Consider the following 13,566-nt stretch of genomic DNA (forward strand, 5'->3'; position numbering starts at 1 on the left):
AATTTCTATCTTTATCACTTCTTTTACCTATACTGCCATCACCTTTGTTATTTCTATTTTCATCTTTATACCTACAACAGTTTTAACAACGTTGGCACATTTATTAAAATATGAAAAGCACATGAGATATCAATGAAAAATTAAGCTTGTGAACTTACTTGGTGGAAAAGATGCAACTCTACTTGTTCGCAAAGGAAGATGCATGGGTAAGAAATAGAACTCCATATCTTATGTATCAACTGCACAATGACAAGAAGATAACTTCTAGCGTTCCAGCAGTATGCATAGACCTTTTGCTATAACTTCTTGTGAGGTTCCAAGTAAAATTTCCTTTTGTTTATTGAAAATTTCATTTCTTTTTTTTTTATTTTTTTACACAATTTAAAAAATCAATAGATGAACTTATTATATACATATGACTTCATAGAATTTCCACTAGATCTTTGTGATTGCTTTTTTTACTTTGGCTTCAAACGTTTGGCCTTCTCGTATTGTTCGTCTTTGTAAAAGTTGATGAAATTTATCTCAAAATGGAAAGTTTGGTGTATTTATGTATTTTTTTTAAAGCAAGGTCGAAACAATCTTCACAGAGTAAACAATTTTAAAAACAGAAGTTAAGACCTGGTTTCTCTTTCCAAACATTGAAGTTGTTTACTAATCTCTAGGCAGGTTAAATTTGCTTTGTTTTGTTTGTTTTTTAATATTTCAATGGTTTCAAAGACAGCTATAAAAATAAATTGTGAAGTACATATCTTACTTTGTAAATTTAGCAAAGTGTAGTCTTCTCTTCCTTTGTGTTTACTTGTGGGTATTACTTTGTTAGCGTGTAAAATCCTTTGAAGATATGATAAATTTTTATAAAAACCTGTCCATGTTGCCCAATTCATTCCTTTTTTGCATTCAATCAGTAATTTCTGTTATAATGATATGTTTTCTTATGTGACTAGGTCTTCCGAAATGAAAAGAAATAAGCAAAGCTATTAGAAAAGAGTGATTGAATACAGAAGAAAAAAAAAGAAAAAGGAAAAACACTGCCTATTTATTTTACGACTAGATTTTAACCTGATCTGATGGTCATTGTACATCCTTGTACCACCCACCTATAGCACTACAAGATATGATATCACAATCATCATATTAAAGCCACGAGCTTATCTAGAATTTGTTTCATTGTTATTATATTTTGAAAGCATGGCAAACATTGTTTGTTTGTTTGTTTTTTTTTTGTTTTTTTTTGTTTTTGTTTTTGAAAAAATATATATATATTTATCAGACTTTCATAGAGTCTGAAATGATTTTTTATATATCTTATTTTAATGCAGTGAAATATAAATGATATCAGATCAAGAATTCAAAGAATAATCTAATAACTTTATTTCAAAAAATAACTTAACTTTCACTTGAAAAGAAAAAAAAAAAGTGTTGTTAAAGATATTTTCTGTGGGTGTTTTGATTTAATTCATTTATTCTAAGTTTATTCCCTTTGTTTACTACATTTACATCTAACAGTGGAAAGAATTTGCTACTTGTTACTCTTCTAATCTATCTATCTATCTATCTATCTATCTATCTATCTACACACATATATATATATACATACATGCATATAGATATTATGAATATTAGTATATTCTAGTGGAATGTATAGCAAACAGTTCTTCTTGGATTAAAAATTTCGTTTTTTAAAAAAACTATATGTTCTACTTAACATTTTACAGTCTGTTTCCAAACTTTCTAACATATTTAGATGAACTGTGATTGTTTAAGTAATACTTACACTAGTATGTATGTATATATATGTAAAAGCACCCACTACACTCTCGGAGTGGTTGGCGTTAGGAAGGGCATCCAGCTGTAGAAATTTTGCGAGGTCAGATTGGAGCCTGGTGCAGCCTTCTGGCTCGCCAGTCCTCAGTCAAACTGTCCAACCCATGCCAACATGGAAAGAGGATGTTAAACAACGAGAGTATGTATCTGTCTATTCAGCTATTTACCTATCATTTATCACTTATATCATCTATCACTTATACATCTAGCTATCTACATATTGGTCTATCTGTCTGTCTATAAATCTACCTATGTCTGTCTGTCTATCTATCTATCTATCTATCTATCTATCTATCTGCCTGTCTGTCTACTTTTCTTTTTTTCTTTCTAGCTACTTATCTACCTACATATTTATCAACAGCTCTACCTAACTGTGTCATGAAATACATATGCATCAACTTTCAGATTTTCTTACATTTTAAGCTAAAGTAATTTTGGCAACATAGTTAAAACATTATGACGTTTTTGTATTCAATATGGAAGCAGATGCATATATACTTGAAAAAAATGTTTTAAAGTTCTCTTATCCACCAGTTCATTTTTTTTGGCCTCCATGATTAGCACAGTGGTTTTAATGACTAATTACAAAAATAATATCTAAATGACTGATAAATATAATGATCCCTAATAACTACAAAAGAAGTATTGTCACTTTCTTTCAGAAGTATTTCTATTAGATTAGTAAACATGTTGGCAAAAAAAAAAAAAAATAGCTAATATAAATAAATATTCAATAAAAAACTTAAAGTTCACTATAATAATGATTTCTCTAAGTATTATCAAACAACCTTGTAACTGATAATTACATCTAGTTTCTTAATTCCCTCTTATCTTATTTACAATTAGTTTGAACTTTAGATCTTTAGTAACCATCTAAAATTTTTATTTTGTGAGTTTTCTCCTTTTCTTTTATATATTTTTGTTTTATTAATATTAATTTTCGTTTGCATCTAATCCAATAATTTTTCTTTCACTTTCTTTTAAGCAGGAGCATATGCTTTTTAAAGCACATACATAAGTCGAGTTTGGTAATTCCTTCTCTGGTGCTTCTTGCTTCATTAATTTCACCATTCATGTAGGTTGCTGTCTGTAAAATGTTACTGATTTTTCTGTTGGCTTCGAATTCATTTCTTGCTCTTTTGGTTATCAATAAAATTTCAGTATTTTAAACTTTTGTCTTTTAGTTTCAATTTTGTTGTTTCAGCATTTTTGGTAAGTTTTAAATTTAGCATTTTTCTTTAGAACTTTCAATATTACAATAATATATCCTCGTATTTCAAATTCATTTTCCTAATTTCAACTCATTCCATGATTCAAGAAAAATTCTGATATATATATGTTTCTATTCTTGGTCTCTTCATACATGAATATAAATGAATTCAATCTGAAAATTAAGAAGAAATACAAAATATAAATATGCTTAGATCTATGGATGTGTGTGTGTGTGTGTGTGTGTGTGTGTGTGTGTGTGTGTGTGTGTGTGTTTTTTTATTAATATTTAGCAGAAGCAACAAGGTGACTGAAGGGCTGAGGGTTTTGTACATTGGCACTTATCTCACAAAACTCTTGACCCTTGAGCCACTTTGTTGCTTCTGCTAAATATTAATTGAAATATACATATATTCATAATTTGAGTTTTATTTTTCTTGCTTGCATCACCATACCTATATATATATATATATATATATATATATATAAGCTGAAGAAAACATATCTGTAATAATTACTAACTGCATTTCAAAGTTGTTATTTTTTAAAAAATTTACAGTAATACTTTCTTTCAGATATATCATTTAAAAAAAGTTTAGTTAAAATATTTGTTTATGATTTCCTTTTTATTCTCAAGAAATATCAAGTAATGTAAGTATTAAGCAGTAATTAAGAATATCCTTATAAATTTAACATGTCTAAAATATATAATCTTTATTAATTTATGTATTTATTATGATTTTTTAATATTTATGCAAATATCATTTTCATCGTTTTTGTTTCAACAAGCAGGAAAAAATATTGCTTGACCAATATCATCAAAGTGCTTAGAGTAATAAAAATATAAAAACAAAAAAAATAATGTTTATATCAAAATAGTTATATAATTACATGATTACATATTTAAAACACAATATGTTTGCAACAGCATACATATAAGCATTCTGTTAAAGAATATTTATTATGATGATAAAAATAAGAACAATAACATTAATCACTTCATTACAGGAGTAGATGACGTCTTAATTCACTATTAAACCTACCAAGATTCAAATAAATTATACTGTAGATTTCATGTAACTAGTTCTATATGAATGTTTATTCTCTAATTTTTCACATAACCAATAAAACCTGGCCTTGATACAGTTTGGTACTCTTTGCTTCTACATATCTTTCTTAGGGATATTTTTTTCTCTTATGGTGATGAAAGTTGAGTAATGACTGATAGAGTGCGATCATAAATATGTGGCCAAAATAGATGTCCTCCGAATGAACTCTGGGTTTGTAGCTCAGAAATCAGAAAGCCTCTGAAGGTGAAGCCACTGAGAGGTCATAGCTCTGGTACTACAGATATGTAATTAGAATGTCACAGGAGAGAATCACAAGCTAAATTCTTCAAGCTGAGCCAAACCAGTAGGATACTCAGGTAAAAGTTAAAAGTAATGTTACCTTCTTGAGTCATGCCAACTCACAAGGGCTGGTTTCCCGGTTTCAAGGGCATATAAATTTTCCACCTGGATGGGATGCCGGTCCATTGCAGGACTATTCAGTTTTGCCTGCTGAGTGGACTGGAGCAATGTGAAATGTAGTATTTTGCTCAAGAACACAATGGGTTGCCCAGTCCAGGAATTGAAACCACAATCTTACGATCATAAGTCCAATACCCTAATTAAGTCATGCGCCTCCACTAGAAGACTTAAGGGTAGACTAAGATTGAGATGATGGTTGGATAATATCCATAACCTCAGTTGGTCATGCTTGGGAATCCAACTAGAAAGTCTAATGATGCTTGCATCTGATAGGATCCAATGGTGGAGGTGTCTGAGGATTCTAAGCCCATGACCCATCCAGGAATAGTAGAACATAGTAGAAGATACATCTGGAGGAATATAGTAGAAGATACATGCACTTGTAGGGAGATTGACCCCAGAACCATATGGTTGGGAAGTAAACTACTTATCACACAACCACACCTATGCCTCCATAAGATTTAATTGAAAGTTACACACTATTGATTTATGAAGAAATGAAGTTGTATAGTGTGACTAAACTGTAGATATACGTATAATGTGTTCTGCTCTTTACTGTACATCTAAGCAACAAGTCATTCTTTGCTACACACGTATAATGCTACTGCTCTAATATACTCTATGATACTGAAAATGAAGTGTATATTTCTCAATCACCCTTAATTTCAATTCTTTACAACTTGGGGCAACACATTCAAAGGTATTCTGCTTTTGATCTCTATACTTCACCTATTTCCAACTTCTTCAACTGTGCAGTATTGATATAATAAGTGCTGCTACTTATATCATTGAATTAGATTCAACAGTAAGATTGAAAAGTTACATATCAGAATAAAGCATTGGATCACATCAATAACATGTTGAAACTGCGTTCAGTAAACTTGCCTGGAAATTAGATATCTTTCATGTAGACTACTTCAAACAGATTTGTTTTTAAGATCCAAGCCATCTCACAAATCATCAGAAACTAAGATCCAACAAACCATTGATTATTATTTGGATGTATAGTGTAAATGTCTATCCTCAAGTATAACAGTACATTTTTTTCAAAATAAAACCAAACATATATGATATCCCAATGAGTTAAAATTTATAATGCTAAGACAGGCATTTAGGATACTTTGTATCTTTTTCTACCAGTCAACATTTATTTATTTCTATTCTTGTTAGGTCCTTGAAACAGAAATTCCCTCAGGTTCAATTCAAACCTGACTTCAACTAGTATGCTACACAATTTAATGCATTTCTATATTTACCAGTCCATATAGATATTTGAACTTAATAATAGTCATAATAGTCAATATTTAATAATATTTTAGCATCCTTTGCTTGATGATATCTAATTATTACTTTTCCTTCATTTCTGTTTACCATTATACACTTACAACTCAAACTATCTTTTTTCTCTTAAATATAAGAATTTACAAGCTTTTTCATTTTCCTTAGAGAACATTTTTATTTGATCATTGCAACTTTTTCAACAAATAATGTATTTTTTATCATTTTTATCATAACTGAGAATTATCATCACCATCATAAGAATAATCATCATCATTTTAACATCTACATGTCAATGCTTGCATCAATTCAGATGGAATTTGCTGAGGCTGGTTTTCTATAGATAGATACCATTTCTGTTGCAGATTCTCACTCATTTCCATGCAAGGTAATACTTCCCCATGACTAAACACACAAAATTGGAAACATCACTTGCATGATGGTGAGGATCCATTACATCCATTAAGCAATGTCAAGGCAAACACACACACACACACACACACACACACACACACACACACACACACACACACACACACACACACACACACACACACACACACACACACACACACACACACACACACAGAGCACACATACATACAAATACATATATGACAGGCTCCTTCCAGTTTCTGTGCACTAAATCCACTGACAACGCTTTGATTAGCACAAAGCACTTGCCTAAGGTATCACATGGTGGAATCAAACTCCAAGTTTGGCAAGTAAACAACATGACCACACAGCCATGTCTAATCTAGCTGGCAGATACATTAGCATGCTGGGCGAAAAGCTTAGCAGTATTTTGTCTGCTGGTACGTTCTAAGTTCAAGTTCCGCCGAGGTCGACTTAGCCTTTCATCCTTTCGGGGTCGATTAAATAAGTACCAGTTACTCATTGGCGTCGATGTTATCGACTTAATTCTTTGTTTGTCCTTTGTGGGCAATAAAGAAATAAATGTTTGAGTATTTGTGATATGCTTTATATGACCTTAACTATGGAACAAAACTAAAAACGTAATCAAAATCATTAACATAATGAAACAATGTTATAAAGACCTATAAATTTATACATCAGAAAAGAATAAGAAAATTTATAAAACCTGGAATTTTCATGAGTCCGCTAGCTCCAAAAGCATTTTTTAATTCTCTCTCTGTTTATTGCCTTGTGTTCCTTTCTGTTGAAGAGCATAGGCTCGAAACGTAAAAGACTTTCTCACCTTCCCAAGCATTAAACTAATACACCTATTTGTTGTTTATATATCTGTCTTCGTCGTTTGTTTTTCTGTAAATTTCAACTATATCTATATCTATATCTATCTATCTATCTATCTATTTTTATATATTTATATATATATATATATATACTTACATGCACACATATATGTATATACAATGCACCTCTTTCAGTTTTTGTTTACCAAATCCACTCACAGGGCTTTGATTGGCCTGAGGCTGTAGTAGAAAACAATTGCCCAAGGTACCATGCAGTGGGACTGAACCTTGAACCATGTAATTGGGAAGCAAGCTTCTTACCTCACAGCCATGCCTTTAAGCATTACAAATTTGATGTATGTTAAGTTAAAGAATTGAACTATTGTATATAAACATGAAAATGTGTGTGTGTGTATTACATGTGTATCTTCTGACATCTATATTTTTGTTAAAATGTTTGCAATGTCTTGAAATAAATGCTTCTCCCTCTCCCTTTTCCTCCTTCTCCCTATTGTTCTCCTCCCTCCATACAGGCTCTTGGTCTATCACTTTTGTTATCACACTTGTTCATTAGTTATGTTAAACAAACTAATCCAACCTTGTACTTAAACTGATATCATTCTTATCTCTTGGAAACTTTATATTTTATCACATACTGAACTTAGCAGACACACACTCACATGCTTGTGCACATTCATACAAGCCAAGAGACTGCATGTGATCATTTGATCTGCAAGAAAATGCAACAATCACTCAGCAATCACATTCTACTGTTTGAAAAAAGAAGACCAAAATGGATAATACGGTTCTAGAATGAAAGCAAAAAAAAAAAAAAAGAAAAAAAGAAACGAAAATGTATAAAGGTTTCCTAATATCATCATCATCATCATTATCATCACCACCATCATTTTATGTCCACTTTTCCATGCTTGCATGGGTTGGATGGAGTCTACTGAGGCAAATTTTCTATGGCTAGGTGCCCTTCCTGTTGCCAACCCTCACTAGTTTCCAAGCAAGGTAATATTTTCCCATGTCCAAGTATGTTTACGCAGAATGTTGGGAATGAATGACATTTTCTCATGAGAATATATGATAGCTCATTTCAGCTGGGAGACAAGAATATGATAGAAACACTCTCAATAGGTGCAGGCTGGTTATGTGGTAATAAAGCTTGCTTCCCAGCCACATGGTCCCAGGCCCAATTCCACTGCATGGTACATTGGGCAAGTGTCTTCTATTATAGCCTCAGGCTGACCAAAGCCTTGTGAGGGGATTTGGAAGATGGAAACTGAAAGAAGCCAGTCGTGTATATATATATATATATATATATATATATATATATATATGTGTGTATGTGTGTGTGTATTTCTGTCTGTGTTTGTCCATTGCTTGACAATCGATGGTGGTGTGTTTATGTACCCATAACTTAGTAGTTCAGCAAAAGAGACCGATAGAATAAGTACTAGGCTTACAAAGAATAAATCCTGGAGTCGATTTCTTCAACTGAAATCCTTTAAAGTGGTGCTCCAGCATGGCCACTGTCAAATGAATGAAACGTGTGAAAGAATAAAAGAATATTTATCTGTTAGGTTCTTATTGAGGAATAATCAATACATTAGTGGTTGATAATATTTTATATCTTAACTAGATTAGAAAAGTCAAATGATGATGATGGTGATAATGACAACAATGAAGGTAAAAATGATGACGTCGATGATAATAGTTATTTCTGATATAGACACAACACCAGCAATTTTGAGATGGTGGTAGAACATTCATCAACAGGTGCTTGCATAGTATACTTAAAATCAGATGGCCTGAACACATAAGCAATATGGAGCTATGGCAAAGAACGAATCAAGTTTCGATTAGGGAGCAAATATTTAAGAAAAAGTGGAAGTGGATTGGTGGCACAATTAGAAAAGACACACTAAATGTAGCAAAAAGTGCTTTACAGTGGAATCCGAATGGATATAGAAAGAGGGATAGGCTTAAGAACTTGTGGTGTAGATCAACACAAAAGGAACTAGAGAAAGGGGGACATTCATGGCAGAGTATAAGTACAGCAGCGAAAAATTATGCGACATGGAATTCAATTATAAGTGGCCTATACTCCGCGTTAGAGGGTTAAAGGCAAGAAAAAAAGGTAGGGTTAGTTGATATAATCAATAGTACCTGACTGGTAATTTATTTTATTGAATCCAAAAGGATGAAAGGCAAAGCTGACTCTTGTAGGATTTGAACTCAGAATGGAATTGAGATGGAAAAAAGACCACAAATCAGGTTTTCTGATTTTTTAAAACTAATTTTCCAACAAAACTCACATCACCCACCCACCATGCACAACAGAACAAACTGTAATATAATACAAGAAAGAACAGGCTAAACCATAGAGCACCTCAAAATTGTTGACCTTGTGTCTATATTAGGAATAATCATTATCTTTTTTACCTTCATTGCTGTCATCAGCGTCACCATCATCATTTGACATTGCTAGTCTAGTTAAGATATATGATATTTTACAAGCAACTTACACATGCAAGTGCTACCAGTCGAAAGTTTGGTGCAGTCTTCTGCCTGGCTAGCTACTGTCAAACCGTCCAACCCATTCCAGCATGGAGGGAGGACGTTAAACAATGATGATGATGATGATAAATAAAAATCTAACACATAAATATTGATAGTGTTTCAACTGTAAGTTTGTCTCATAACTGAAACAAACTATTATTTATTCTCATGTGAAAATCGTGCATTTTCTTTAAGTTTGAAATTGTCACATCAGCTATTACATGGATACTACTGTTGAGAGGCTGAAATTTATGCTGGAATCCAAAATACCATAACAGTAACAGACTCCCAAATGATCTCTTAACCGACAATAAAAAAAGAAAACAATGAAGTATAATAATAAAAATATATTTGCACATCAGAATACACACTTCCTAATAATTTTGTGTCTTTGTATCTCCTGTCCTAACATCAAGTGATAGCTATAATGGAGTGTCACCATCATATTTCAGTGTTATTTGGTTCCATTGTTCTGTAAAAACATATCTGGCCAAGAGGAAATATTACTTTACTTGAGAATAGGTGAGAATTGGTAGCTATAGAAAATTTGCTTCAATGAATTCCATCTGATCTATGCATACTTGGAAAACTGAATGTTAAAAGGAGTTAAAATGATGATGTATAATACATACATACAAATGAACACGCACACACACATTTTGTAATTGGTTGGAGATGGCAAAATGTAAGCTTTCGTGAAAACTTTAGGCTAATACAATATCAAATCTAATTATTTGGTGTCAGAAAAGGTGGGTAAATTCTGTCTGAGAAGTTAGAATACAACTTCTTAGCAATTAAAAATTTGCGAAGCTGAATGTTTATTCAAAATGGAAACTTGCATGAAAAAAAAAAAAGATAAATAAATAAAAATAAAAAAATTGCTGGGTGACAGACTGTGACATTCACTATCACATGCAAATGATATCCTATTAAGCTTGATATGAAACAGTCTGTAACAGTCTGTAATAGGACAACTACCAGATTAAAGTTTAGATAATGAATGTTAAATTGATCAAAAGGAAGTGTATTTGGTGAAAAAATATAACTACAGTAATAAAAGCAGCAAAGACAATTGTATTTCCATTAATCTGTTCTCTACCCCAAATTATGTGCTAATGTAATGCTTGGCTCAGACCTCCAATCAAAGCATGACAAAGTAACATTTAATTTATAACACAAATGTTATAAATGTCATACTAACACCAACCTGCAATATCAGTTTGTGGATTGAGTATTCTTAACATTGACCTTCCTGATCTTGCCAGCCTGACATCTGACTATCATTGTAATACTACAAAGTTACACCAATAGTCACACCAATTTATAGTTCATTAGATGGGAGATTAACAGATTATTAAAGGAGAGAATAAAAGAGTCAAAGCAAATCACCTTCAAAAGCTTAGATTCTAGTAACAAAGGATGAAAACCAAGAGAAATGTCTAGTCATTGACAATTCACATGCCATCAATATATTCACACAGCTGGATGCATTCCCATTATCTCACATAACAGATATTGTCAATAAAATAGCTCAATATTCTGTATTTAGCACCATTGATCTCTGCAGTGCTTATCATGAAATACCAATTAAATTTGAAGAAAGGCCATATACTGCATTTGAGGGAGACAATAGACTATATCAATTTACCTGAGCACCGTTTGGAGTAACAAATTTGCCAGCTTTCAGCAGCAGACGAACAAGTTTCTCAAAGAAGAAGAGTTGTCTGCTGTATTCTCCTTTCTGGATAACATTACTTTTTGCAGTAATTATCAACAGAGTCATAATTACAAACTTTCTCATTTTCTATGTGTTACTAAGAAGGAAAATATCCCAGCTAATGATGAAAAGTGTGTATTTTCTACACAGAAGTTAGATATTTTTGGTGATATTGTTGAAAAGAGTGAAATTAGGCCTAATCCTGAATAATGAGCACCTCTCCACAAACCTCCTTTTCCACAAAATACGAAACAACTAAGGACTTTTCCTTACTATTTTAAATAGGTTCCAAACTTTTCTGAATGCATAAAATCATTTTTGGGTATTACAGAAAGGCCTGTATCTGAAAAGGCTATGTGGACATTTGATCAATTTAAATGTTGAAGAGGCAGTAACATCTATTGATGAGAATATTACTTTTAAAGTCCAGAGTGATACTTCAGATTACACTATTGCTACCAGCCCAAACCAAAAATGTTTCCTGTTACTTTCTTCTCTCATAAACTTAAATATTCTTCCATGGAAAAGCCATCATCAAATCTATTAAATATCTGAAAGTCCATTATCTTACTTCAGAACACTTTATTCTAAGGGCTGATCAGAAGTTAGTTGACTATAAATTTAATCAATATCATAAAGGTAAAATGATGACTGATAGGATCATGCATTGAAGAGTAGATCTTTCAGGTCATGAGTTCAACATTGAATATTGACTTGATAAAGATAATATAACTTTGGATATGTTATATCAATCTACTATAGCATCTACTCAAGCGTCCTGTACAAATCTTTGTGCCATTTATAAGTAAGCTGAATAATTTTGTCTGCAGATATAATCTAGAATTTACAATGGAAGAAATAAAGAAAGTAACAAATTTCTGTCAGGTTTGTTGTAAGTTTAAGTCATAAGCATTATCATACATAGAAAACATATAATTAAAGTAACACAACCTTTTGAACAGCTTAATGGTGATTTCAAAGAGTTCTTACCAACAAATAATAAGACCTAATAATTAGTTAACATTATAGATGAATATTCATGTTTCCATGTCTAGATATGATGTCATCTAATGTCTTGTGTTTTCTACATTTAGTTTACCAGTGCCTAACCATTTTGATCATGGAGCATCTTTATGATTTAGGAACTTTGACAATTTTATCTGTGAAATGAGTTGTTATAAGGAGGAAAAGCCTAACCAGTAAACTAAGCACCTTCACAAAATACATTCATCATCATCGCTATAACCATTTAACGTTTGGTTTCTTTGCTGGTATGGGTTGGATGGTTTGACAGGAGCTGGCTGGGCAAAAGACTGCATCCGACTTCTGTTTCTATTCTGGCACACATTTTACAGCTGGATACCCTTCCTAACACCAACCACCCAGCAGAGTGAACTGAGTGCTTTTCATGTAGCACCAGCACAGGTGAGGAATATGAATAATAGGGCTATTGATAAAATTAATCAAGTTGAAGGTGATATTGTCAGGCTGGTCTTCTGCATGCACAGAAGTTTCCCCACTGTGAGTAACACAGGACTTGAGGCACCTAAAATCACAGATCTTCTTGAGTCATATACCACTGTTGTTACAGCTTAACTGGAAACTCTCTCATCTCCAGTGATAATCATGTATTCTATCATCCTTGCACAGAGATAGACCAAATCCAGCTGAAACAGTCCTAGCAGGTGCTAACAAGTCTTGTGCATCACACAGCTTATGAGCTGCAATGGCATGATCTCCAGCACAGCCAAAATAAAACACCTTGCTGATGACCTGACCATCTTCACCGAACAGTGCGGAATGCATCCTAAACAAGGCCAAGATACTATCTGAGAATGCAGTCCACAACAACCGCAAAGGCAAAAAAAGAAGCAGAGTGTCTTTCTGAAAGATAATTGTTTCTGCCAAAATTCTCTCTAAGGGTGGGTTTTGCTGGTATTCCTGAAGTGCTAGGTAGCAGGTAATATCAGTTATTGTTTTGGAGACTTCTGCACTGTGGTGGGAGACGAGAAGTACTTGGTTGCATTGAAGCTGTTGGCAAAAACACAGAGCATAGGTTGGGGTTCGGTTGAGGCTGATGGATAAGAGGATAAAGATTCCTGGTGCAGCATTGTGAAACACATCTTCCTCGCAGCCACTTGAAGACAAATACACACATGCACACAAACATGCATGCACACACACACACACACACACACACACACACACACGCACACACACACGC

At 32.8% G+C, this 13,566-nt stretch overlaps 1 protein-coding gene across 2 annotated transcripts in view; it reads right to left on the reverse strand.

The window, feature by feature from the left end:
* Window positions 1-13,566, reverse strand: part of LOC106871625 (mucin-5AC) — a 591,942-nt gene that overhangs the window by 264,420 nt on the left and 313,956 nt on the right. For both annotated transcript variants that reach the window (XM_014918237.2, XM_052977025.1), the window contains exon 4: window positions 159-3,211. In XM_014918237.2, coding sequence (XP_014773723.1) covers window positions 159-225 — 67 coding nt within the window. In that variant the 5' untranslated portion in view covers window positions 226-3,211. The remainder of the gene's footprint in view (window positions 1-158; window positions 3,212-13,566) is intronic.

The sequence above is a fragment of the Octopus bimaculoides genome, chromosome 2 (assembly GCF_001194135.2).
Source record: "Octopus bimaculoides isolate UCB-OBI-ISO-001 chromosome 2, ASM119413v2, whole genome shotgun sequence".
Taxonomy (NCBI): Eukaryota; Metazoa; Mollusca; class Cephalopoda; order Octopoda; family Octopodidae; genus Octopus; species Octopus bimaculoides.